This window comes from Dasypus novemcinctus, chromosome 9, assembly GCF_030445035.2.
Source record: "Dasypus novemcinctus isolate mDasNov1 chromosome 9, mDasNov1.1.hap2, whole genome shotgun sequence".
Taxonomy (NCBI): Eukaryota; Metazoa; Chordata; class Mammalia; order Cingulata; family Dasypodidae; genus Dasypus; species Dasypus novemcinctus.
The window spans coordinates 108,356,845-108,383,392 of record NC_080681.1 but is presented as its reverse complement, the minus strand read 5'-3'; the positions used below and the strand labels follow the sequence as shown (position 1 = coordinate 108,383,392).

At 52.3% G+C, this 26,548-nt stretch overlaps 1 protein-coding gene across 1 annotated transcript; it reads left to right on the top strand.

The window, feature by feature from the left end:
* The first annotated feature begins 302 nt into the window (after positions 1–302).
* On the top strand, positions 303–25,029 carry ZDHHC18 (zinc finger DHHC-type palmitoyltransferase 18). The gene is made up of 8 exons (XM_004478770.4): positions 303–684; positions 5,601–5,761; positions 17,555–17,704; positions 19,562–19,699; positions 19,814–19,862; positions 20,449–20,551; positions 22,030–22,142; positions 22,978–25,029. The coding sequence occupies exons 1-8, from the start codon at positions 368–370 to the stop codon at positions 23,093–23,095; spliced, it is 1,149 nt and encodes a 382-aa protein (XP_004478827.2). The 5' UTR covers positions 303–367; the 3' UTR covers positions 23,096–25,029.
* The last annotated feature ends 1,519 nt before the right edge of the window (positions 25,030–26,548 follow it).

Genomic DNA, 26,548 nt, shown 5'->3' with positions numbered 1-26,548 from the left:
CGAGGGGAAAGGGCGGCTGAGGGAGCGGCAGGGACTTGCCAGGCTCCTGCCGCGACGGCGGAGAGTCCCGGGCCGAGGCGCAGGCTCGCGGGCGGTGGGCGCCGGGCCAGGGAGCGGGCGGGAGGCGGCGGCGGGGGCCGCGGGGGCGGCGGGCCGGGCTGGCTGTCCCGGGCCCGGGCGGAGGGGGCGCTGCGGCGGGAGGCCGGCGCGGCGGCGGCGGCGGGGCGGGGACCGAGCGGCGGCGGCGCCGCTCCCAGCGAGCGAGCGCCGCGCGCGCCGCTGCCGCCGCCTCCTGCGCTGCTCGGCCGGGTCCCGGTGCGGCCCGGGCGGCCCGCGGGGCGCGGAGCCGAGGCCCGCGGCCGGCCGCATGAAGGACTGCGAGTACCAGCAGATCAGCCCCGGGGCCGCCCCGCCGCCCGCCTCCCCCGGGGCCCGCCGCCCCGGCGCCGCCGCGCCCCCCGGCCCGGGCCCCGGGCCCGCGCCGCCCGCCGCCCCCGCCCCGCCGCGCTGGAGCGGCAGCGGCAGCGGCAGCCTCGGCCGCCGCCCGCGGCGCAAGTGGGAGGTGTTCCCGGGCCGCAACCGCTTCTACTGCGGCGGCCGCCTCATGCTGGCCGGCCACGGCGGCGTCTTCGCGCTCACGCTGCTGCTCATCCTCACCACCACCGTCCTCTTCTTCGTCTTCGAGTGAGTTCGCCGGGCGCGCGCGCCGCCCGGTCCCCGCTCCCCTGCCGGGCATCCCCCGGCTTCCCAGGCGCGCTCCCCTCCCCGGCTCTGCCCTCAGGCCCTGGGCTCTCCGGGCATCTCCACCTCTTCATCAGCCCTCCCAGGTCCTCGAGACCCGTCCCCGGCTCCCCGTCCTTCCTGCCCGTGTGGCTACTCCGTCTCGGCCTCCGCTCCACCCTCCAGCCCGCCCATCCTGCCCTGCCCTGGCACCCTGCCTTTGCCTGCCCCTGCCAGGAACACCAGCCTGCCGTGGCCCTCCGCAGCCCCGGTCCTCTGTCTCTCAGCACGCGCCTCCAGGCCTCCCTGGCCCCTTGGAAAGTTCCTCTCTTCCTTACCTGTCCCCTGGACCATCTCTTGCCCGCTCCTGAAGTTCTTTCTGACCCCCTAAGGCATCTTTCAGGCAACTTCCAGATGTCTCCCTGTCTTTTGGCTGTGTGCACCCCACTGTACATTTCCCCTCAGGGCGCCCTTTGTCACCTCTCTTCTCTCAGACCCGCCTCTCCTAGCTGGTTGCTTTCCCCTGTCATTCTCACCAGGCGCTCGGACATCTTTGGGTCTCTCCGGCCTCCCCTTCCCTCCCCATCACCTACCTAGATTTCTCTAGGTTTCCTGCCCCTCCCTCCTGGTCCCCCCAAACCTCTCAGGCCCCTGCTCCCCACCTCCTAACCTCCTGACTTTCTTTTCTGTCTCAACATTCTGGAGCGTCCCTCTGACCTGGTCCACATCAGAACAGCTGTAAGGCCTTGTAATTTTTCAAGGAAGAGTCCAGAGTGCTTTCGCGTGATAGGTTTCTGACCTCTTTGTAAGCCAGGATTGGCCCGTTTGGGGGACATTTGCTCCTTTTTAGGATGGAGGAGTGGATGCCTAGCACTTGACCCGGGAATCAGGAGTTCCCCACCCCAGCCTCAGTCTCTGTCTTGAGCCCCCGCTACATAGTTCCCTATTCACGTAGACACATGTGCTTATGCCCACCTCACACCGCCTGAGCCCTGTCTCTCCTCCAGCTCTTCTCATCCTTGTGGTCATCTTCCTTCCTTGTACGTCATGGCTAAGAATGTAGTCTCTGAAGCCATCAGAATTGGTTCAAATCCCAGCTCTGCCACACACTAATGGTGTGAGTGCCCCAACTTCCTTATCCGTAAAATGAGGTTTATAAGAGCACCCTCCGAAGGTTGTCATGAGGGTGGCGTGAGGTCATTCATAGAAAGCTTTTAGCCCAGTAACGAGCACTTACTGCCAGCTGCTGTTGTGACTTTCGTCTCCACCAGAAAACACTTCCCAAGGGCTCATGGCCCTGGGGAGGCTGCCACAAATACCCCAAGCCCCCAGGTACCCTCTCCAGCTGCCGGAGCATGTCTCTAAACCTTGAATTTTCTCTTGAAGCAGGGTGAGGACTTCCACAAATTAGCTTCTCTTTTTTGCCCTTTCACCAAGCACTCTGCCCTTCCTTTCTGAGTCAGGGTGAAGAGTTCAGGGATGACTTAACTGGCAGAAGCTCCGGAGCCCCCACTCTGCCGGCATGTCCCTGGGCTGAGTTTCAGATCCGCCTCACCCGCTGGCCCATGCGGGTGCTTTGGAAGTGCCTTCCTCAGAATTCCCTGGCTCTGAGTGAGGAGGTGCAGGGCTGCCCTCTCAGGCCCTCACACCCAGGGCTGGAACTGAGGCAAGAGGAAGTGGTGCTTGCTGTGGTCAGGCCACAGTGTGCAGGGCCCTCTGGGCTGAGTGGTATCTTCACTGATGACTGATTTGTCCCAGAGAGGGAGGAAGCAAGGATTTCTGGGCTCTAGGAGAGCTTGTGAGTCATCTTGCCTTTTGTCCCTGCACTTCCTCGTTTGGGGTGGTGAATTTGGCAGGAGGGTTCGGGTTTGGGCCGAGTGCACACCTGGGCCTGGACTGGGGTGAAACCTCAGTAGGGCCTTGGTGTGGTGGGAACAGTGTTGCTAAGAGCAGGCAGGTGGGAAACACACTCCCCCACTGCTCTGGGAAAAGGTGGAGGTGGTTCTTGAAGGCCTTTCCTGCCATAAATGGCTTTATTTCATCGTTTGATTTAGTGGATGATTATACAAGCCTCACTGTAGGGTTCTCAGCTTCAACCCTACTTATTACCCCCACGCAGGCAGCAGAGTGCCTCTTTAATTCTACGTTAGATGCGGATCCTCCCTGACTCCCAGCTCCCTCTGGATAAGAGCCAAAGCCCTGATAATGGAATTCCTCTGACCCTTGTTCCCTCTCTGTCCCCATCTCCTCCCATTCGCTCCCTGCCCACTCCCCTCCAAGCACATTGGCCTCCTTGCACACTCTACCTCGGGGCCTTTGCATTGCTTGGAATACTCTTCCCAATAGGTAGCTTCATGGCTTACTCCCTCATTTTCTTAGGCCTTCCCTGACCATCCCTATAAAAGAGCAAACCACCCCCTCCCTCCTGTCCCTTCTATCCTGATTTATTGTCCTCAAGAGAGCACTTGCCGCTTATTGGTTTGCTTCTTGCCTCTCTCCCTGGGAGCAGGGCTTTGTTTTTTTTAACTGTTGTGTCCTCAGTGCCTAGAACAGTGCGTGGCATGTAGTCTAAGTGCTCAATACAATAAATATTTGTTGAATGAATAAATGAGTGGATCGCATTTGCTGGGAGCTGGAAACCCTGCTGTTGGCTGGCTATGTGACCTTAGCTCTGGCTGTGGGCCTCAGAGTCCCGTCTAAAATCAGGGTATAGGACTCAGTAAACCCTGAGATTTCTATAAATCTCAGATTTCAAGTGTCCTCCATCTCCCAAGAAGTCTGACTGTACGTGACATGAACTGGTTGCGCTGCTGTGTGGGTGACACCGAGGGCCTGGCCCGTTCTGTGTTCTGTTTGAGGTTTAGGCCCAAGAAGAACTCAGATGTGTGGGTTCAGAATGTGGCTTGCTTGGAGCCCTTGGCCTTGGAAGTATTTGCTCCTCGGGGGGGGGGGGGTGCCTCTGGAGGCCAGAAATTGGGTCAGTGGAGGCACCAGAACCTCACTTAGATGCCCACAGGACCCTTCATGGACCGAGGCTGGTTTGCTTCCTGCTACTGAGCTTTGCTTCAGGCCTCCCAGCAGCTGCTCATCTCCCACACCGCAGCCACCCACCCATTCAGGTGCCTCTCTGGCTCTGGAAAGGATGGCAGTTAGCAATATAAAAGTCAGACCTGGCATGAATCCCTACCCCCCCACTCCATGAGCTGCGAGACCTCGGGCAGGTGACTCAAGCTCTCTGAGCCTCAGTTTTCTCATCTGTAAAGTGAGGACCATACTTCTAAGGGTTCTGGTGAGCATTTGAGGAGAATGTGCATGTGAAATGCTTAGCAGAGTATCTGGCGCATAGTAAGCTCTCAGAAGATAGTAGCTATTCCTTTTCTGTTTCTTGGCACTAGGAGAAAACCATATAGTCATTCAGCGATTATTTGTTGGGCACCCTCTTGGTGCTGGGTGCTTTACAGCATCCTGGAAGTACAGCGGTGAACCAGAGAGCAGAGTCTCTACCCTTGGAGGAGCTTATGGTCTAGTAGGGAGACATAGCTGGCAGTTAAATGGACAAGTAATTAAAAGTTAGAATATGTGTTATGCAGGAAATAAGAAGGACTGCAGTAAGGAATGGCTTTGTACAGAGTTGTTGAGAAAGGCCCTTCTGAGGAGAGAAGAGCATCCCAAAGAGAAGGAATAGCAAGTGCAAAGGCCCTGAGGTAGAAGAGAACCAGGCTTGTTCCAAGAACTGTCATGAGGCGCATATGAGGAGCAAAGGAGAATTGTGGGGAATGAGATTGGAGAAGCCTTTGGTGGGATCCACGTCATTGTAGGGAGTTTGGGTTTCATTCATAATATAATAGGAAGCAGGAAAATGACAAGATCTGATTGATAGTTCCAGAAGATGACTGGCTTCTGAGTGGACAGTGGTATGGCAACAGAGAAGAGTGGCTGTAGGGAGTTCCGATAGGTTCCCTCCGTCATGAAGGCATGCCCCCACCAGTGTCCAGGACTTCTAGAATGTTCTAGCCCTAAGATGGAGAAGGAGGCTTGTGTGGGACCCTGTGGTAGGCAGCCTGCCTGATGGAAGAGGAGTCATGGCCATGCAGCAGGCACAGGCTCTTTGAGCCACCTAGGGCCAGAGGGCCTGACAGAACTGCCTTGGGGCCATAAGCCCTTGGGTGAAAATGGCAGTGGCTGGATCATGCTCTTTTCCCCTCCTCCCTTCACCTGGCTGGCCCCTATTCATTCTTCAGGTTTTAGCTTAAGCATTATCTCCTTTAGCAAGCCTTTTTTGACTGTTCTACTGTCTCCCCCTCCCCAATTATAGCGTATTTGGTCGGTTCACAATCTGCTTCCCTCCAGCAATTCTAGCACTTATCACCCTGTGTGGCAATTCCCTGTTCACGTGTCTGTTTTCCCCACTAGGCCAGAAGCCCCTGGCGGTGTGTGTGTGTGTGGGGGGGTCTTACTCATTGTGCTTACTCCCACTGCTTATTGAATTGAAGGAGTTGCCTACCACAGAGAAGTCCTCTGTAGATACGTGCCAGGCCAGTTAATTGGTAGTGTCTGCCTGAAACCGTGTTTAGGATTCTGAGGGGGTGTGGGGATGGGCTAAATGCAGGGGTTAAGAGTTCTGGTCACATCTGCGCTGGCGCAGGGGGAAGGGGAAAGGCTGTTAGTGATGTCTTGTCAAGGCACTTGTAGGGCAAGTGGCTGCACTCACCAAGGGGCTGTAGCTCTGCCTAGTCTAGAAGGTGGTGTGGCTGCCAGGAGGAAGATGGGCTGTGCTGTCACCCTGCGCCCCAGTGAGCCTTTGGTGTATCTGCTGGTCTCTCCCTCCCTCTCCTGTTCTTGGGGTATCTGCTGATACCTCTCTCCTTCTCTCATTCCAGCTGTCCCTTCCTGGCCCGCCAGCTGACACTTGCCATCCCCATCATCGCCGCCGTCCTCTTCTTCTTCGTCATGAGCTGTTTGCTGCAGACAAGTTTCACTGACCCTGGGATCCTGCCCCGGGCCACTGTCTGTGAAGCAGCTGCTTTGGAGAAACAGATCGGTGAGACCCCCTGCTCCCAGCCGAAGCTGCGCCCCCCAGCTCCGCATGTCCTGACTCAGAAAGAGGCCTGATGTTTCTCTTCCTACACTGTACTAGGAACAGGGGCTACAGCGGTGAGCAAGGCAGGCTGGTGCCGGTCCTGGAGCGAAGGGAGACATGATGAACAAGTGAGCGGGCAGTAAGCAAGAAATGCTAGCGGGTGGGGCCGTGATGGAAGCAGCCGCACTGAGTGCCCCCTGGCGGCCGTGCACTGGGTCGAGTTCTTTATATGCATGGTCTCATTTAATTCCCCAGCAGTCCTACGAGGAGGAATGTACTGTCGTTGTTCTCATTTTATAGATTAATTAAATTGAAGCACAGAGAAGTTAAGGTCACATAGTAAGTGGAAGAGCGACCCCAGGTAGTCTGACCAGAGCTCCGTCTCTTTAACACTCCACTATACACTTATTCATTCACTCTTCAAGCACTTCTTGAGTCCCTACTATGTGCCAGGCACTTTTCTTAATGCTGGTGAACAAAATTGCTATAATCCCTGCCTTCCTTGCAGTGAGAAGAGAAAGACAGTAAATCAAAGACCCGATACTAGATATCTAGGAGGTCAGACAGAGAAGAGTAAAGCCGGGAAGGAGGACGAGAAGGGCTGGGGGTGGGGAGGTGTGTGACTCAAAACAGGATGGTCGGGGAAGGCTTGACGGAGATGACATCTGCGCCAAGAAGCAAAGACCTGAAGACATGATGGATTGAGCCACATGGGTATGGGGGAAGAGCCCATAGGTGCATAGTGGGGCAGGCTTAGAGTCGGGTGGTCAGGGGAGGCCTCTAGGAGGAGGTGGCCCTTGAGAGGAGCTAGTACTATGGGGCTCTTGGAAGAGTGCTCCTGGCAGAGGGAACAGTAGAGGCACAAGCCCTGAGTGGGAAAGGAGCTGGTGTGTTTGAAGAATGGCAGGAAGGCTGGTGTAGTCAGAGAGGACTTGTGCTCCCAGGTACCTCAGGTGGCCCTTGACTCCTCCCACCCTGCTGGGGGCTGGGCACTGGACCCAGGGCCTTGAGCTCTGCTTGCTCCACCCTAGCTCCTTCCTGCTGAGAAGTGATGTAGGTATTTGCAACACCTCGGGGCTTTCTGCCCGCGGTTGGCTCCTTCCCCTAACAGGGTGGCTTTCACACGGGCATTTAAACACCCAGCTGGCATTGAGGAGACCTGGTGGCCGGTAAATGCCAGAGCCCCGCTGCATCCTTCACAGGAAACCGTTTCGCTAATGCCCTGGAGCTCAGAGGGTAGGCGGGGGGAGAGGACGTTCTGTAACTCTGCCGGGGGTCCTTTGGCTCTTTCCGCAGCCCGGCCTGGCCTTTCTTGCTATCTTCACCTTGCCCCCATCCAGCTTCCTTCCCCTTGCACTCCTGGACCACTTGCCCTCCCAGATTCTTCTCCTTCAGGATCGCACGGGCTGACCTAGCAGCAGCCCCGTCCTCCTCCCCACCAGGGCAGAGCTAATTGCGAGGCAGGATTACTGTCCAGCTCCGCCTGGGCTGAGGTCTGGCTGCCTGGAATCCTCTGGCTCCCGTGAGCTGTTTGGAGAGCAATGACAACAGTAATCCCCCAGGCGTGCTGAGTGCATCCCATCCGCTATCCTTGCAGATCCTCACAACAACCCGGTGAGGACAGCCCTGCTAACCAGTTATGCCAGCAAAGAACCTGTGGCACATGATTGCTTGGCCTGCACATGGAGGCACAGAGACAGAGCATGTGTCTTTAGACTCCCACCCCCCTGGCTTTCTCATCTGAGGCAGAAAGGGGGACACAGCCCGGATCTGTACATGGCTCCTCCCTCATCTTCAATCTCAACTATAATGTCCCTGACTATGAGAAGGCACCGTGGCACCAGGTTGGGCCAGGCCCTCCATCACACATCTCCCTCCTTTTTCGGTCCTGAGCTGCTCGGAGGTTGTGGAGTTGTTGGGGCAGGTCTGTGCAGCTGCTGCCTTTCTGCTGGACTGGGAGGGCAGGGACTGAGTGTGGCTCGGTCCCCTTGTCTGCCACCTGGAGGGCTCAGTGACTGTTGGCCAAATGGATGAATGAAGGGACTGAAGAAAGGCTGAGCCTCTTCGAAGGCCCTTCTTGCTGTCCCATGGTGACTTGTTGAGAGGCCATTGGAATTTCTCTCAATTAAGCATTTTGGGTTTGTTCATTTGATCGATATGTATGTGAAAATTCTGTAGCTAACCTCTGATAGCAGGGGGAGGGCCAAAAATGAATGTGATATGAACCCTGCCCCCCGTGGTTTCTGGTCTGGTTTAGTCCAAGGTGAATGAGACCAGGCCTTGGAAATGGATCGCAGGAATCAGGGTTATCTTCTGTCCAGAGGACTTGGGGAAGTTTCAGAGTGAAGTGCACTTGAAATTGAGCCTTAAAATGTGGGTGGAATTCAAGCACAGAGAGACATCTGTAGGGAGCCTTCCAGGCAGATGGAGCAGAAGCAGGAAAGGCCAGAGGAGGAGGGACAGCTGCGGGACCACCGTGCAGGCATTTTGGCTGAAACACAGGGTGCAATTCAGAGAAGTAGGGGAATTACAGTTGGAAGGATGGGGTGGAGTCGGTCGTCTTGTAGGGCCCTAAAAAAGCCAGGGTCCAAGACTTCCCTTATAAAAGAGTTGCTGAGCCTGAAAAAGGGCATCTTTGGGGTGTGGCCAAGAGACCTTTAACCAGGGTGAAATGTAGTTTTTTGAAAAGGACTAAGGTCGTTGAGCTTTTTGAGAAGGTTGGGAGCTGACTCTGAAATGAGCAATGTTCATATAAATGTGAGGCTGGGCGAGCATGAAAACCTGAAGGTGTGGACCTGGGCTTCTCACCACCACCCCACATGCCAGCAGCACTGGCCCAGCAGGGTTCTGGCCCAGCCTCCCAGCTTGCAAGGACTGTCTGAGGTAGGATGACCAACCTGTCCCCGTGTGCCCAGGACTATCCTAGGTGTAGCACCAAAAGTCCTGCATCCTGGGAAACCCCTCAGTCCCAGGCAAATTGTGATGGTTGGTCACCCTCGTCTGAGGTCCTGACCTGTCAAGTGGGGGGCCGTGCATCTGGCAAGACCACATGGTCCAGGTGCTCTGTGCAGTTGGAAAAGAGTTAGGACACAAGAACATTGCCCCAAGCAACATTGCTTGGTAGAGACAAGCATCTGAATCCAAGTGACAGATGCCCACCTAGACATGGCTGGTTACAGCTTATAGGACAGACAAAAGGCTGCCATGCAGTGGGCCCAAAGCCCACTGTCTGCCTCCAGGTGGTCTCCCCCAGGTCCTTGACCTCCGAAAGCCCACTACCCCAGAGCAGACCTGCCTCATTTTCCACCTGGATTCACTCGGGGCTCTGCTGACCAGTCCCTCAATGCCTGGTCTCCCCTTTCAGTCAGAATTGTCTTTCCAAGACCCACATTTGACCCTGGCCCTTCCTGACTCAGAGTTCATACATCTGCCTCTTGCCTTCAGCATCATTTCCTGAATGTCAGTCATTGGACTGTCGTGATTTTTGCTGTTCTTGCATCTCACTTTGTACTGTTATTTCTTTACTATTTTCTACTTCAAATGGCTCATTTTTAAAATGTATTCTAAAAGGAAAATTGTCATCACCCCTGTAAAAGAAAAGCCGGGGTCACTTGCTCAGAATAGAAGATAATCATAAAAACATAACAATGTTACTGAATTCTTGGTGGTTACAGTTGCCTGGAGAAATCAATAACTTTGAGTGAGGCCATTGGTAAGTGTTAGGTTTTAAAAGTTGAGACTTTCTCCTTGATGGAGTCAAAAGTGTGAAAGAGAATTGAAAAGGGAATAACTTTCTCACCACGTGATTCAGTGTTGCTTAATGTCCCAGCCAGGAAACATCATCTTCCACAACTTCCCGAAAACCCTAAGCCTGCCCACGAGGGTGGAGCCCTGCACCCACTCACCTGCCACCCAAACAAGGCAAGCTCGTGACCAGGCAGGAGAGACGCTGGGCAGTTGGAACCCCAGCCCACCCTTCCCACCTCAACTCCTACCACTTCCTAGCACCCCCCAGCCACATGTAACACCCCCTTCCCCAGGCACACTGTACATGGACATGCCACCAGCCTTTGCCTTGCTCTCTCTGCCCCCAGCCCTTCACCCCTTAGAGCCTGGGACTCCCTTTTTTCTGATCCAGCTTAATGGCTGCTGCTTCTGTAGCTTTCTTCAACTCTTCCTCCTGCCCCTACCCCACCTCTTCCTCTCGGTATTCTCAAGGTATTGAGTAATATGCCAGTTAGTCCATTAACTGGCCTGCTGCGAGTTAGACCTTGACATCATGCTGTCAGTGGTTTGCATCTCACAAGGTTCGCATTATTATTACCCATTGTAGAGGTGAGGAAACTGAGGCTTAGAGAGGTTGACAGGTTCCTCAAAGTCAAAACAGGTGATCAAGCCAGGTTTCAGAAAGATCAGGCTGGCCCCAGAGTTACCTCACTGTGTGGACTTGTGAACTCAAAGTGCCTATTCCACTACTCTGTAATTATCAGCTACTCAATCTGCTTCTGCCCTTAGGCTGAGTGCTTCCTGTGTCCCCAGGCCTAGAACCAAGTCTAGTATGTGGTAGGGACTCTGAAAGCCTTTGGAATGAGCAGGAATAGTCAGGTGAGGGTAGTGACCCAGAACGGGCAGGCCTGCCTCTCTTTCTTGCACATGTAGCGACAACGGAAGGGCAGATGGCAGTCAGGGCCCAGCAGAAGGGTCAGAAATCCGGGGCTTTTCCTCAGTAACTCGTGGCCAGCCCTTGGGGGCTTCTGTGCCAGCAAATGCCGACTGCAGATTGCCTGCCCTGCTCCTCTCCGGGGGCTCTCCACTGGGGTGAGGATCCTACCACGTGGCCCTTGCGTCAGGAGGAAGGCGCGGGGAATTCCTTTGCTTCTTACAGCTACTCGGTCAGGGTGAGGTTTTCCCCTCCTTTCATCACTTCCCCAGGGGCTTTAGTTTCCTATCTGGGAGGCCACAGAAGGACCTTGGTAGCTGTGAGGGCACCTGTCACTTCTTGGGGAAGAGTCTGACGTAGCAGGAAGCCATGAAGTAGCAGTTAGCTTTAGGGGAGGGATGGCATCTCTGACTATCACTCCCCTCCTTTCCATCATTTCCTTAACAAATATTTTCTGAGCCTCTGTGTGTACCAGGCAGGCGCCGGATGAACAAAGCAGACAGATTGGACTCATCTATGTACCTGCCGCTTATTTCCCCCCGACCTGCCACCCAGGCCTTGTATAATTCCTTGTGTGTAGTAGATGTTCACGTTTGAAAGAGTGAACAAATGAATGCCTTGGAAAACAAGGGTTCTAATTTCAGCTTTGCCTCCTACTGTTGGAGTGAACTCCGTTTCCCAATCTGTAAAATGTGGGCCCTTAGCCCCTTATCTAGCCCAGAGGATTCTTTTGTGCATCAAGTGAGACAAGGAATGTCAGTACAATTCGAAAATCGTTTTGGTTGTTTGAAACCTAAGAGGCTTGAGCCTTTTGGTCAGGAATGGCAAATGAACGGGTCTGGGTGCTAACAAACTACCATGGGGAGTGGCTGCCAGGAGGAGTGGGTTGAGGAGGATTCTGAGGCCAAGTCGGGGGCTCTGATTGGCAACACTGTTCTGAGGGTAAGCAACAGAACGAGGCAGCTGCTCATCATCCCCCACCCCCCTGCTGTCAGCATCCTCACTCGGGCAAGACCCTTCTCCCTCCCGCCTCCCTGGCTCCAGCCAGCCTGAGGACAGTGGGTATGCAGAGCACAGTTTTCTCTTTTGCTGAGTTCTAGAGAGGAGGAAGTCTGGCTGCCGGAGGCCAGAGCAGGCCATGGGGGTGTCCTCCCTGCCTTGGGGAAGAGGCTTGGGCTCACCTCTCACCTGGGAGGGCCTGTGGTGAGGCCCTCCAGTAACTTCTGTCTCAAAGCTAAGGAAGGCCCATGGGTGCTGGCTGCCCTTCACTCACAGATGGGTTATATTCCAAAGATTTCTTTGTAAATCAGTTGTTTAGAATACAGTGTTTCATAGAAACAACAATAATAATAATGGCTAATATTTATTAAGCTCTAACCAGGTGCTAGACACTTGGCTAAATCCACTGGTGAATGACCTTACTCATGCTCCCAGCAATCCTATGAAGTAGGTTTGATGATGTCCCATTTTACTTTTTAGTAGATGAAAGCACAGAGAAGTTAAGCGACTTGACTCACACCACACAGCTAGGAAGTGGTTGGGCCAAGGTTCATACCCACAACTCCATTTGAATCCAAAGACTGTGTCCAAGTGGGAGGAAATAGCAGGGAACCAGGAGCTGAGATCCTGGAGGCTATGGGGCAGGATGTGGTAGTGGAAGCTCAATCACTTGAGCCACGTCTGCTTCCTCCGAGTATTTGTTACTATTCATCTACTTTTACAGGTGAGACAGCAGGCTCATAGAGAGGTTAAGTAACTTCTTCAAGGATACCTATTCATAAATGGAAGAGTTGGGATCTCAACCCCAGACCTGCCTGAGTCTGGAACATGTTTTCTCTCCTCTTTGACATGCTGCCTCTTAGTTCACAGGTTCTAGACTGCCTGTTTATTACACTGTCCCTGCTTGCAAGGGCTGTACATCTAGTTGGAGAGACAAGGTCTATACAAACACAGAAGTCCAGTCTCAACATGACACTAAGCAGTGGATGCGTACAGGGCAGCAGAACCCACCGAGGCTGAAGTGGTCAGGGCAGGCGAAGGAGAGGGGTGGGGCTCGGGCATGTCCCAGTGAGCTGAGGAGAGGCCAGGACATGCTGGGAGCAAGGGCAGGAAGATCGAGCCTCCAGAGACTCCTGGAGGAAGAGTAGAGGGAGTCGAGCCAGGGAAGGGAGGTTGGACCAACTGTGGAGGGCCCTCGGTACCTGGACAAAAGGTTTGTCCTGGGAGTGGATGTGGTTCAAGCGGTTGAATACCTGCTTCCCACATGGGGGGTCCTGGGTTTGGTGTCTGGTGCCTCCTAAAAACAACAACAAGCAAACAACTGAAAAAAACCAACTCAGGGGAACTGATGTGGCTCAGTGGTTAAGGGCTGGCTTCCCACATACGAGGTCCAGGGTTCAATTCCCAGTCCTGCTACCTCACCGAAAACAAAAAAGTTTATCCTTCTCTCTCTTTTTTTTTTTTTTTTTTTTTTTTTAGGGGAAGGCGTTAAAGAGTTTTGAGCTGGAAAGTTACTTGGAGGGGATGTTTAGAGGAATGTGGCGTCGTGTGGAAGGGTTGAAAGGCAGAGGGGCTGGAGGCAGGGAATCTTCTGGGGAAGTCTTTGGTAATATAGGCCTTGCCTGGGTCTGGGCACTGGAGTAGGGGGTGAAGTATCTGAAGAAAGAACCTGACCAGACCTGGTGACTGGCCAGGCAGGGAAGATGGAGGGAGGGGTCTGCAAAGAGATTCCAGACTGGGCTCTCCTGTCTGCCACTCACTGACTGTGTGACCTTAGGCAATCCCGTAGCCTCTGTTTTCTCGTTTGTAAACCAAAGGGTTAGAATAGATGTGGTCAGCAAATGTACATTTACTGACTTCGTATGTATGCCAGGGACAGTGTTATATGCTTCCCGAGGCTCCTTACAGCTCTTGGATTGTGCCATTTTCAGAAATAAAAATAAATAACATCCATTATGACACTTTAAAATTTGCAAGCCTCAAGCCCAGGCTTTGGAACCTGGGTTCACATTGTAGTTCTGCCACTTATTAGCTGGGTGTTCTTGGGCCAGTCCCTTAACCTCTCTGAGCAAGTTTCCTTAACTGTAACATGGAGCTGATGATGGTCTTTCCCCATGGGGCTGTTACCAGGATTAAATGAAATAATGTGTGCACAGTGCTCAGTACGTAGTAGGCCCTCGGTGAAGTGTTCCCTTTCCCATGTTTCTTCCCTTATTTCTTTCAGTAATTCTATGAGCTCCTAATAACAGCACACACTAAGCATTTACTTTGTGCCATTTCAGATACAGTAACTCATTTAGTCCTCACCACAACCCTATGAGGTGGGTACTATTATTATCCCTGTTTTAGTAATCGAGGAAACAAAGGGCACAGATAAGTTCAACAATTTCCCCCATCACACATCTAGCAAATGGAATCATCAGGAGAAACCCAGCTCTTAAGAGGTGGAGCCAGGACTTACGTAGCATTTGAGCTGTAACTCCCGTTTTATAGATGAGAAGAACATGGGCTCAGAGGAGTTCATTGCCTTCATGCTCACATGTGCCCAGTCCTATAGTGGTCTAAGCAGAGTTCAGAGTGTGTCTTCCTTTTACCATGCTGCCAGTTTTCAGGAGGAGAGGCTTAGTCGCTTAGTTCTGCCCTAAGACGCTGTGATTGTGGTGATGGAGAAACAGCCTAGTAAAAGGCCCACTTGCTGGTTGGAAATGTGAGGCTGGAGTCTGTCTGCTTCCCTGGTGTGTGTCAAGCACCTAGAATAGTACCTGGCACATGGGAGACTCTCAGTAAATAACCATTGGAGGAAAGTAGCCAGACTGCTATTATCTGGAGAGGTGATCCCATGGGGCAATGACTGGGGACCTGACAGGCTGCCCTGTGTGACTGTCAGACTTCTGTCCAAAAAAGAGTGCTGCTCTGGAGACTTTGGTCCTCTGTGTCCTGCGGTACTGAGGGGCTCCATGGGTGGAAGCAAGGGCTTTGGCATGACAAATCTGGGTTCAGATTCCTGCTCTGCTAAAATACCAGCTGTGTGATCTTGGACAAGTTACTTAAACTGTTGCTGTTTTCTTTTTTCTTACTTTGTTTCCTGAAGCATAATATATTTCTAGAAGTGTACAGATCATAAGTGTTCTGTTGGATGAATGTTTACAAACTAAACACACACAGGTAATTAGCACCCAAATTAAAATACAGTACACAGCTGGTCTCCCCTCCACCCCCTGGTGCCCCTCTCTGGTCACTATCACCCCTCCCAGGGTAGCCATGATACTAACTTACAATGCTAAAGATTCGTTTCTGTGTCTTTTTTTTTTTTTTGAGGATTTTGTGTTCTTTCATGTCTGGTGTCTTAACTTTACATAGTGTTTATGGGATTCATTCATACTGCTGCGTGTAGTTGAGGATCGTTCATTCTCATCACTGTATACAATTCCACTGTGTGAAGTTACTATAGGTGGACATTTGGGTAGTTCCAGACCTGTGCTGTTATGAGAATCACTGCTGTGAACATTCTTGTACATACCTTTTAAAAATAATTTATATATATATATATATATATATATATATAAGTTTTATATTTATATATATATATATATATATTAGGAGAAGTAGGCTTACAGAAAACTCGTGTGTAACCTACAGAGTTCCCATTTTGTAGATGTCTTTTGGCGCACATCATATCATGCACATTTCTGTTGGGTGTATACTTAGGAGTCGAGTGCTGGGTATACATTTGCTCAGTTTTGGTAGTTATCATCAAGCAGTTTTCCCTAGTGGTCATGTGAGAGTTCCAGTCACTGTCTATCTTTGCCAGTGCTTGGTACTTTTATTTTTTTCATTTTAGCCATTCTGGTTGGTATGAAGAGGTGTCTCATTGTGGTTTTATTTTGCATTTCCCTGATGGCTAATGAAGTTGCATACCTTTTCATGTGTTTATTGGGCATTTGGACAGCTTCTTCTATGAAATGTCTGCTCAGGTCTTTTGTTCATTCTTCTATTCAGTTGTCTGACTTCTTACTGAATTATAGGAACTGTGTATATCTCTGGATACATGTCCTTTGTGAGATAAACATATTGTAACACATCTGGGATCACTTTGTTATAATCCAGTGTTTCAAATTGTTCTTCAAAGTTAGTCCTTTCGTATTTTGTTTAAGAAATCTTTTTCTACTCCAAAGTCTTGAAAACATTCTTCTATTTTTTTTCTTTCTAAAATTTTATTGTTATACCTTTTGCATTTAGAACTGCAATCCCCGGGGAATTGAATTTTTTGCTTGGTGTAATGTAGGGGTGCAGCTGCATTTTCCCCCCATATGTATATCCAATGACCCAGCACCATTTGTGTGTGTGTGTGAAAAGACCATTTTCAGTGCACTGTAGTGTGGCCTCTGTCATAAACCACATGATCCATGTACATGTGGATCTGTTTCTGAACTCTCTTGTGTATATATCATCGGTCAGTGTTTCTACTCTTGCACCAAAAACATGTTGTCTTAAGTACTATAGCTTTATCTTAGGTCTTGATATCTGGTAGTGTAAGTCCCCCAGCTTTTGTTTGTTTGTTTAAAGATTTATTTATTTTTATTTATTTCTCTCTCCTTACCCCTCCCCCATTATCTGCTTTCTCTGTCCATTCACTGTGTGTTCTTCTGTGTTTGCTTGGATTCTTGTCAATGGCACTGGGATTCTGCATCTCTTTTTGTTGTGTCATCTTGCTGCATCAGCTCTCTTGTGTGTGTGGTGCCACTCCTGGGCAGGCTGGGCTTTTTTCGTGTAGGGTGGCTCTCCTTGTCAGGCACACTCCTTGCACGTGGGACTCCCCTATGTGAGTGACATCCCTGTGTGGCACGGCACCCCTTGTGCGCATCAGCACTGCGTGGGGGCCAGCTCACCACACGGTCAGGAGGCCCTGGGTTTGAACCCTGGACCTCCCCTATGGTAGGCAGACACTCTATCAGTTGAGCCAAATCCGTGTCCCTAAGCCCTCCAGCTTTGTTCAAGAGTACCTTGGCTATTCTTGGCCCTTGTTATTTTCATATGTATCTTAGAATTTCCACCAGAAGCACCTACTAGAATTTTTTACATGGATTGTGTTGAATCTGTAGATTAATTTAAGGAGAATAAATCCCTTTACAATATTGAGTCTTCCAATTTAAGAACATGATATATACCTGCATTTTTAAAAAGGTTTTTATTGTGAAAAATTTCAAATATACAGAAAAGTAGGAATAAATTAGTATAATTCAGTTCCGTACTTTCACTATCCAGATTCAACAGTTGTTAATAGTGTGTCTCATTTGTTTTATCTATCATCCATCTGTCCATCCATCTATCTATATGTTTTTTGTTCTTATTAAACCATTCCATAGTAAATTACAGACATTTACTTAAACGTGCACCTTTAAAAATCTAAGGACAGTCTCCTACATAATCACAATTCTGTTACACACCTAGGAAAATTACTAATTCCCTAATTTCTAGTCTATTGTTAAATTTCCCCATTTGCTTCCCAAATATCTTTTGTTGCTGTATGTGGATGTGCTTTCCAAAATAAGACCCAGTCAAGGATCATGCATTGCATTTGTTTGTTATGTCTTCTAAATCTCTTTCTAATTTAGAACCATCTCCCCTCTCTTTTTATAAGCGGCATTGACTTCTTTTAGAGATCAGGCCATCGATCTCGTACATGTCCCACATTATAGATCTGTCTGTCTTCAAGGTATTGTTTACTTTGTTCCTCTACCCACTGAAGCTCCTGTGAATTGGAACTTAGGTCTAAACTTGAGTAGATTCAGAAAACCCTCATTAAGCCTTCCTGAGATTTTCCTCTCTGAAAGCCCTTCTTCGAGTTGTGTGAGGACAGCAAGTATGAGAGGAAGTAGTAAGGCTTATTAAGCACAGTGTCTGGCACAGAGTTAGTGCTCAGTGTACAGTGGCTCCTCTAACTAGTTGTCCTGACTTAGGCCTGTGTTTGCTCCCAGGAAGCCTCCCTCCCAGGCTTCTCCTGTCCCAGCCATTCAATAGTGGCTTTCCCCCAGCCAGGGCTCCTGGCTCTGGGCTGCCTTGGACAGCCTCCATCTTTCTCTCCTCCTCCTCAGACAACACAGGCAGTTCCACCTATCGGCCGCCCCCTCGGACCCGGGAGGTGATGGTCAACGGGCAGATGGTGAAGCTGAAGTACTGCTTCACCTGCAAGATGTTTCGGCCACCCCGGACCTCACACTGCAGTGTCTGCGATAACTGTGTGGGTGAGTGGGAGGCAGCAGGGAGGGATGTAGAGACCCCTGAGAGAGACTGCGCCCTGGGGGTGGGGGTGGGACATGGGAGGAGATGGTGTCTGAAATATCCAGGGCTGGGCAGGAAGGTCTGGTTACTCCAGAATTGCTGTGACTGAGGAAGGACGGGAGGGCACTCCACATGAGTCCTGGCTTCCACTCAGGGTTGGTGGAGTCCTTCCTCTAGCTCTAAAGTGTGGGGTGGACACAGAGAGTCCCTGAACCCCTCTTCTCAAGCCTTGGCCTGGTCTCCTGCTTTCCAGGTTTCCAGGCTGGAACAATAATATTCCAGATGTGTTAGGACTGGAAAGAGAATGATCTACCCTCCAGTGGCCCAGAACTACCAACTATTCTGAAGGACTTTGATCTGATTTCCAGAGTTTGGGAGGGACAAGAATCTGGGAATGGAGGGGTTTAAGCTGATGAGGTATAGAGAATGTAACCAAGGTTGGGATCTAGGCTCCTGACCCACAACTACAGGGGTTGCTGGGAAACCAGAGTCTGTTTCCTCCCCTCTTTCTGTTCTCCAGAGGCCACACGGCTCTGATGAGGAGCGAAGGTGGGCCTCTGGGAGGGTGTTGAAAGTGAAACGCGGGAAACGGACTTTGGCCCAGTGGTTAGGGCGTCCGTCTACCATATGGGAGGTCCGCGGTTCAAACCCCGGGCCTCCTTGACCCGTGTGGAGCTGGCCATGCGCAGCGCTGATGTGCGCAAGGAGTGCCGTGCCACACAGGGGTGTCCCCCGCGTGGGGGAGCACCACGCGCAGGAAGTGCGCCCGTGAGGGGAGCCGCCCAGCGTGAAAGGAAAGAGCAGCCTGCCCAGGAATGGCGCCGCCCACACTTCCCGTGCCGCTGACGACAACAGAAGCGGACAAAGAAACAAGACGCAGCAAACAGACACCAAGAACAGACAACCAGGGGAGGGGGGGAAATTAAATAAATAAATCTTTAAAAAAAAAAAAAAAAAAAAGAAAGTGAAACGCTGTGAGCCGTGGTGACTATGCACTTCCCAGGACAGTGAGCGCATGATGCTAGCTCAGCACTCCCTGTGCAAGAGATGAGTGGGGAACACCCCAGGACAGCAGGCGGTGAAGTGACTCAGTGGGTGTCATTCATCCCCAAGAACTTGCCCCACCCACCCTCTGTGAAGGGCATTAGCCCTGGCATGAGGCCTGCAACAGGCCTGTGACCCACATTCCCACAAGGGACTTTTCCTGCCCCGGGGACATAGTGCCAGTGTGAGCTCAGCCCTCTCCATGAATTACCTAGCGGTCCAGCCCCTCCCTGGGCTTCAGTTACAGGGCAAGTGATGGGGCCATTGTCCGCATGTGGCTTGGGTAGCAGGTCAGGCAACATGTACTTTTTGTGCGTCTTCTCTGAACCAGGCACTGTGCTGGGCCCCGGGGGTTTAGCACAGTGTGAGGTCAACACACATCCTTCCTTACAGAGCTTCCAATCCAGCAGGGATAAGGGTCTCCCTAGTACTTAGAAGTCAGCATGGAAGTTAACAGGGGCCAAGTGCCACAGAAGAGAAGGCCCAGGGGCCACAGGAGCAGATAAGTGGGGACCCCCACCTAGGCTGGGGCTTAGGGGAGACTTTCTTAAGGCATTGAGACTTGAAGGAGAAAGTACCATTTACCAGGTAGAGAGAAAGGAGGAGAGTGCATGGGCCAGCGGGGACAGGACCACTACGCACGGGACCTAAAGAGGCCGAACCCAAGGGCCTGAGAGTCAGCCTCAGCCATAATAGGTGCGGCCTCTGGACAGCCAGCTACTTACCTGGTTGTGGGCCAGACAGGCCCTAACCTATCTTCCCTTGCCCTTTTCCAGAACGGTTTGACCATCACTGCCCCTGGGTGGGCAACTGTGTGGGGAGACGGAACTACCGCTTCTTCTATGCGTTTATTCTCTCCCTCTCGTTCCTGACGGCCTTCATCTTCGCCTGTGTGGTCACCCACCTGACGTTGCGTAAGTTGAGGGGGAGATGGGGGGATGGAAAGGGCAGGCTGGCAAGCTCAGCCAGGCAAGGGGCTGTGGTCACCGCCCTCTGATCTGTACCCTCTCCTGTTTCTTCCTCCCCAGGCTCTCAGGGAAGCACCTTTCTCTCCACTCTGAAGGAGACACCAGCGAGATATCCTTTACTGGCTAGTGGACGCCTGGTAGAACATGAGGCCCCTTCACTGGGGCGGGTACCCACACCTCATCCCATAAATAGAGGGGAATGGGGTAGAGCACATGTTCATTCTCTAGAATCCAATATGGCAGCTGCTGCAGCTCACGGCCAGGCTAGAGCCCACCCTAAAAGGGGTTTGTGCGGCTGGAGTAGCCGAGAACTCTCATGGGACACAGTTGCTTCTTCAGGGGTCTTCAGGAGGGCTTGTCCCTTAAGATACCAAGCCCCCTGGACCACATCATGCCTGCGACTCTGTGTGTGGAATCTTCAGTTCCCTATGCCACCCATCAGTCTGGTCTCATCCTGTTCTTGGGGTGGCTCCCACTCCTTCCTGAGGCCCAGGGGCTGATCCTGCTGAGAAGTGATGACTGGGCAGCAGGAAGGGCTTGGCTGCAAAACTGACTCCCTTTCTGGGGAAATATCTACACAGAAGGAGAGGTGAGAAAGGCTGAGCAAGGTGAGCTCACAGGCCCAGGGGAGGCTCCCTGTCCTACCCACCCCCCCAGCTTTGTTCCCCCATGTGGCTCCTTGACTAACCCCTCACCGTGCTGGAGTTGGTGATCTGCTTCTTCTCCATCTGGTCCATCCTGGGCCTCTCAGGGTTTCACACTTACCTCGTCGCCTCCAACTTGACAACCAATGAAGATGTGAGTAAGGCTGGAGCAGACCCAAGAGGCAGGGCTGAGTGAGCCTGCAGTGGCCATGGTGCTGCCCTGCCCTGGGGACTGCTAGGGAAACATGGGCAAAGACCTAAGGCAGCCAGATGTCTCCTTCCAGTTCTCATGGCATGGCCCTGGTGACCTAATGCTGGCTTCTGAGGCCCCTGAGAGCCTGGGGCCCTGGCTGCAGGCTCCCAAGACCCCAGGTAGCTTCTTTCCACAATCCCTCAAGAGCTAGTATTCACACCATCACATTTGTTATGTGTGGCTAGCACCCTTACTGTCTACAGAGTTCTTTCAGTTCCTGTCATCTCTTTGGATCTTCTTGCCAACATGAATGGAGGTCTTTTTCCATTTGATGATTGAGTGACTTGCCCCCTTGGTTCACACAGCTGGGAAGGACAGAGCCAGGGTTGGTGCACAGAAGTTTCTTTTCCACTGTGTTGCACTTGTAGGCAGAAACATGACCATCCTCGGGGTATTCCTGGGCCCCCCTGAAACATCTGTATTGAGGGGGGCAGCTAGGATAGAACTGTGGGGTTCCATGGACCAGCCCTAACTGCTGCCATGCAGCAGTCCACCATCAAGTGTTGTTTGAACACCCACTGTGTACCCAGCCCTGGGCCAGACCAGACCTCTTCCCATACTCTTAAACAGTAAAAACAATTGAGAGCATCTTCCAGGGGCCACCATCTGATCAGAGACCCAGCCTCCAGTAGAAAATCCATTCCTTGACCTCAGCCTTTCCTTCTGGGAAACAAAACTTAACACACCTGACAGTGTGTCATATGCTGGGTGATTGATACAGAGCAGAAATGACATCAACCAGTGTCTCCCAGAGTGGTTTCTTGGATGCTGATTCTGCAGAATAATTTCAGGGACTAAGCAAAAAAGGGGTGTTGTGGCCAAATAAGTTTGGAGAACTCTGGGTTCGTACCAAGCAGGTATTCTTCCTGCAAAGCTCCTCAGTGCCTTCACAGGGTTAGGGATATGCAAGATCTCATTTAACTCCTCAACAGTGCCATCAGGGAGTTGCCATTTTTGTCATTTTCAAATGAGGATTGAGACTCAGAAGTGACGGTCTGCCCACAGTCATACAGCTAATCAGTGGCAGCACCTGGTTTCCCAGCCAGGTCAGCCTGAGCCTGGGGCCCTTGTCCTGCCCTCCCTCTTAGGTAGCTGGCCAGAGGAAGGAGAATTTACCCAAAAAGTTTTTTTTGGAGACTTCTCTTTGGCTCAGCTCTGTCTTCTGTCCTGATTGGGGGCCTCCTTATCTCTGCTAGGTGACCCCCTACATCCTGCAGTCCCCCACATCCTCACTGAATGGCCTGGGTTAAAGACATGGCCCTCTAATACGGAACCGGAATTGATATCAGAATTCACCAATTTTTCTCAGTCTCTAAACCTCCCTCTTAGAAAAGCAAAAGAAAGGGAGGTTCCTGACCCAAGCGTCCTTCCTGTTGCAGATCAAAGGCTTGTGGTCCAGCAAGAGGGGCGGCGAGGCCTCCATCAACCCCTACAGCCATAAAAGTGTTATCACCAACTGCTGTGCTGTGCTCTGCGGCCCCCTACCTCCCAGGTAAGCAAGGAGAGAGGCCTGGCCGGGGAAGGGGGGGGGCCCTGGGAGTCCATCTCTCAGAGAGGTTCTGGGTGTCGGCAGGCCTCTCCCCACACCACAGACTCCCTGTGTTGATGATTCTCTGCTGAACGCATTCAGGGCATTTGTCGTGTAACAGAATTCTCTGATGAGTTGTAATTTTTAGTCACACTGTGCTTGTTCCTTATAGGAAAAAAATTAAATGGAAAATATAAAAAAGAGGAGTACTAGAGATTACATGTAATCTTTCCCTCCAGGGATAACCAGTTAACGTTTTGGCCAGGCTTGAGCCACACTGCCCTTCTGGTGCCGCCAGCCCCGACTGGGTGGGGCCTCCATCTTTCCTTCTGGCCAAAGAGAACCCTGGTAGCTCCCCACTGCTGTGACACGCCCTCTCCTTCCTGACACTAGGGTGCGCCAGAGGGCCAGAACGGGAGTTGCAAGACTTCCCCATGCACTTACCCCTCTATACTCCACCACCCATTCCTGAGGGAAGGGTGCAGTGGAAACCTCACTATCCCCAAATGTCCTTCCACCCTTGCTTTCCCCCTCATCCGCAGCCTGGTAGCCAGACAGACAGGTGGGCCAATCTGAATTAACAGGGAATAAATTCTCTGGCCAAGAGCTAGGTGACCAGGGAGAGCCAAGGGGCTTCCAGAAGGGAAGAGTGAAAAAGCAGTTTTCTTTTACTCAGCCTTTCTGGGACTGGGGCTTTCATTGGGCAGAAGATGGACTCTGCCTTCCACCCCCAGCTGTTCCTATAGCTGCTTTGGTGTTGGGCAGAGCCCTCATGTGACCCCCTGTTGTGTTTTGGAAGCCTGATTGACCGGAGGGGATTTGTCCAGCCCGACACCGTGTTGCCCTCACCCATTAGAAGCGATGAGCCAGCCTGCGGAGCCAAGCCCGACGCCAGCATGGTAGGAGGCCACCCCTGAACAGGGTTCAGTCCTTGCCGCCTGCTGGCCTGTCTGCCCCTCTGCACTCACCTGCTGTCCTCCACACCTGCCGGGACCCTCCCCGTTCCATCTGAGGGAAGCAGAGCTGCCAAAGAGTCAAGTCTCTTCGTATTTATTTCCCACCCCTGCGTGGCTTTCCCCAGACTATTCCGTGGCTGTACCCCCTGCTCCCCAAACCCAGATCTTCATAGCCTTGGGCCCTAGGTCCTGCCAGCTGACCCTCCAGCAGGTATGACAGGTGAGGCTAGAGCCTCTGGAGGCCACCACAGAGGCCATGCCAAGTCTCTGCCTGTGCCAGGTTGAGCCATGTGTGAATGAGGGTGTGAACTGAACATGAGCCCTCCCAGTTAAGGAAGCTGCAGAGCCAGGGTTTTTGGAGTGAATTGCAGACTGATGAACAGTCAGCTCTGAGCAGCAGGCTATGAGAGAGAAAGCCTTTGTGGGCTGCTTTGATTTGTGGGCTCCTTCATTCTTTTGGTGATAATTGTGTTTGTGTGTGTGTGCGCGTGCGTGTGTTTGTGTGTTTATTTTTTTTATTGAGTTAGCCAATAGGATAGAGCTGGGGTTCCGGTTAGAGAGGGCCAAATTGGGAGTGGGGCAGCCTGTGTCAGCGGAAGCCAAACCAGCCAGCCAGGCCCCCAAACCCTCAGCTCCTGGCAGATTCCTGGCAGCACACTAGGAATGGATCTTCTTCCTTTCCCCCTCTCTACCCTTGGAGAACTCTCCGAGGCATCTCAGCCTGGCCCCCCACCTCTCTCTCAAGTCAGGTCTGGGGATGGGTAGATTATATTCGTGTTGGCAATACTTGAAACGGGTTTGTTAATGCTGGGTATTTTGCACAATTTTATAGGCCTCTTTTCTATATAGCATTTTTTTTTAAATAGAAGAAAAAAAAAAGAAGAAGAAAAAAACAAAGTCAGTCACATTGCTATCTGTATAGTGCCAGGATAGGGGTCAGCAGAACTCAAGCTGGTTTTAATACCTTTATTACAAGATACCTTCTGACTGTGGGTAAGCAAGTGTGTGTATGCGTGTGTGTGTATTTGTATGTGTCTATGCCGTGCCTGAATGTGGCTGGCTCCCACTTTTCCACATCCCCTGGGCTGCCCCTGCCTCCCTATGCCCCTTGGGTGTCAGCCGCCAGCAGGCAGTGAGCCATAGGGACTAGAAAAGTATGTGCATTGGTCACAGAGGACCCCTGGGCTCAGCCCCCACCTTCCTATCTCTCCTTTCTCCATGGACTTCAGACAACCAGAGGCTGGGGGGCTCTGCCACCCACTACCTCTCCACTTCTGCCACCCATCCTCAGTTTAGGCTTCCAACTGGGACCTGCCCAGACTGGCTGAGGCAGGGCGTGGTGGGTGGGGCAATGGCTGCATGGGGAGCAGCTGTCATCCCACAAACCACACCCCCCCCCCAGCTCTGAAGATGGGATCCAGTGCCAGGGGCTAGAGGACAGCATGTCTCTTCTGATTGGGGGACACCATCCAGAGAAAAGGAAGGAAGGAGCGGGGTGGGCCAAGAGGATAGTGAACGTTGGCCTGAACCTGGGCCAGAAACTCAAAAGGGCTGGACGTCCCTCTGCTGGGAGCTGTAGTTTTTCATTCAACAAGACAATATCATCCCTGTGTTGCCTTCCTTGGCCCTTCAAGTAGGTGAAGCCCTTGGAAATTGACATTGGAAGCCCCTGGATCTTGCCCTTCCTTGAGCTAGTGAGTCAGAGCTGGGATGTGGCAGCCACAGAGGGACCCCTTGGGGAGAAACAGCTTTGCCCCAGCCTCAGGGCCTGGGCTTTCTACAGTGGCCCTGGGAGGTGGGGAGGAAGCGGGCCAGAGGAGGGACCCCACCTGCCTTTTATTTAAGCCAGTATTCTTTGTTCCTGCCTGTAATAAAACTTTTGTTTTTTAAGAGTTGATTTGCTTTGGTTTGGTTTTTGTTTGCTTTTCCTTTGCTGAGGCCCCAGTTGGCAGCCCTGTTTCCTATCAGTCAAACTTGGGTCTTTCCTGGGGAGACGGAGAGAAAGTGGGCAGCCCAGCAATCTGGCCAAAGTTCTCCTCGCCTGGTGGAGATTTATCTGTTGGAGGCAGAGCAGAGAGGGCTGCGGCTCTGTTCCCATGGGCATGTGAAAAGAGCCATCCTTCCACCTTCCCCTACCTCAGAAGCTTGGAGACCCTCAAGTTATTCTTCCCTGCTGTCTTTCCACCTGGATTCCTAAGTGACTGCCCAGCTTAGAAAATTTTTATGAGACAGGGGATTCCAGTTTGAGAGCCTGAGCCTCGCTGGCCACCACCCCCCGCCTGGGCAGCAGGGCCCTGCCAGACAACTCATAACACTGGCCCACCTCTCTGGTATCTCCCCCAGGAGGACACCTGTCAGGATTTTGCCATCTCCTGCACAGCCTGAGGGGAGCTAACAGGCCTCTTTGCAGAGGGTTAGCTGGTAAGACTGTATCTCCCCTGTTGGCCAGCACTGCCCGCTCCCCTCACCCACCATCTCATTCTCATCGCATGCCTCACCAGCCCCAAAGAGCTCATTCATCTGTCTGGTGTGTGGCGTGGTGTGTGTGCTGGCGGTGGTAGGGCCCCCAGACTTCCCCCTAAGCAGAATGAGCGGGGTGGGGGGCATGGCTAAGAGCCCAGCCCTGTTGCTGACTAAGGAAGTAGCCTCATGCAGAACAGCTCTCCAACTGGAGCAGGAGGTGAAGGTTGAGGTTTTGGAGAGGGTGGTGTATCTGCTCTGAGATGCTCAGGCCTGCTCTGGTGGCATCCTGGTGTGCAGGGGCCCTCTGTCACTAACACTCTTGCGTCCCAGCTGTGCTTTTTCTCACCTGCCCGTTTTTCTCCTGCTTTGTCGTCCACTGCCCCAACCCTGACCTTTCCTTGGGGGAGAGGCAGATGCTGTGACAGCACCTGTTCCTGCTACCAGGGCCCCCTGCTGTTAGCCCCCCACTCCTGCTAACCCTCTCTCTTCTCCTCCTTTGCTGTCCTGCCGGGATCTCCAGTGTGTGCGGGGGCTTAAGGACCTCCTGAGGACTGCTGCTCTCTGCCTCTCCAGGGGTGGCCTGGGGGGAGCCAGGCACCCGGCACCTCCACCTGCCTAAGCTGTGGCCCATCTGCCACCATCTGTGCCTACAGGGTCTGCCCCTCAGCCTGCCCCACGTGTGCTCTCTTGCCCTGCCCCATAGGGGGTGGGGGCTGGCCTCTTTGCCCCCTGCCCACACTCTGTGCTGGCCAGAGTATAGAAAGCCATAATGCAGCTGTCAGCACAATAACGTAATACTATGCTGAAACTCTCTCTCCCCACATCCCCTCACTTACCCTTCCCCAGGTTGTAAGGTGTCAAGAGTCTTTAGGAATCTTGCCTTACAGCATCCCCCACCCTGACCCCCCCCCCAAAAAAAAAGGGAAAAAATCAACAAACCAGGCATTGCCA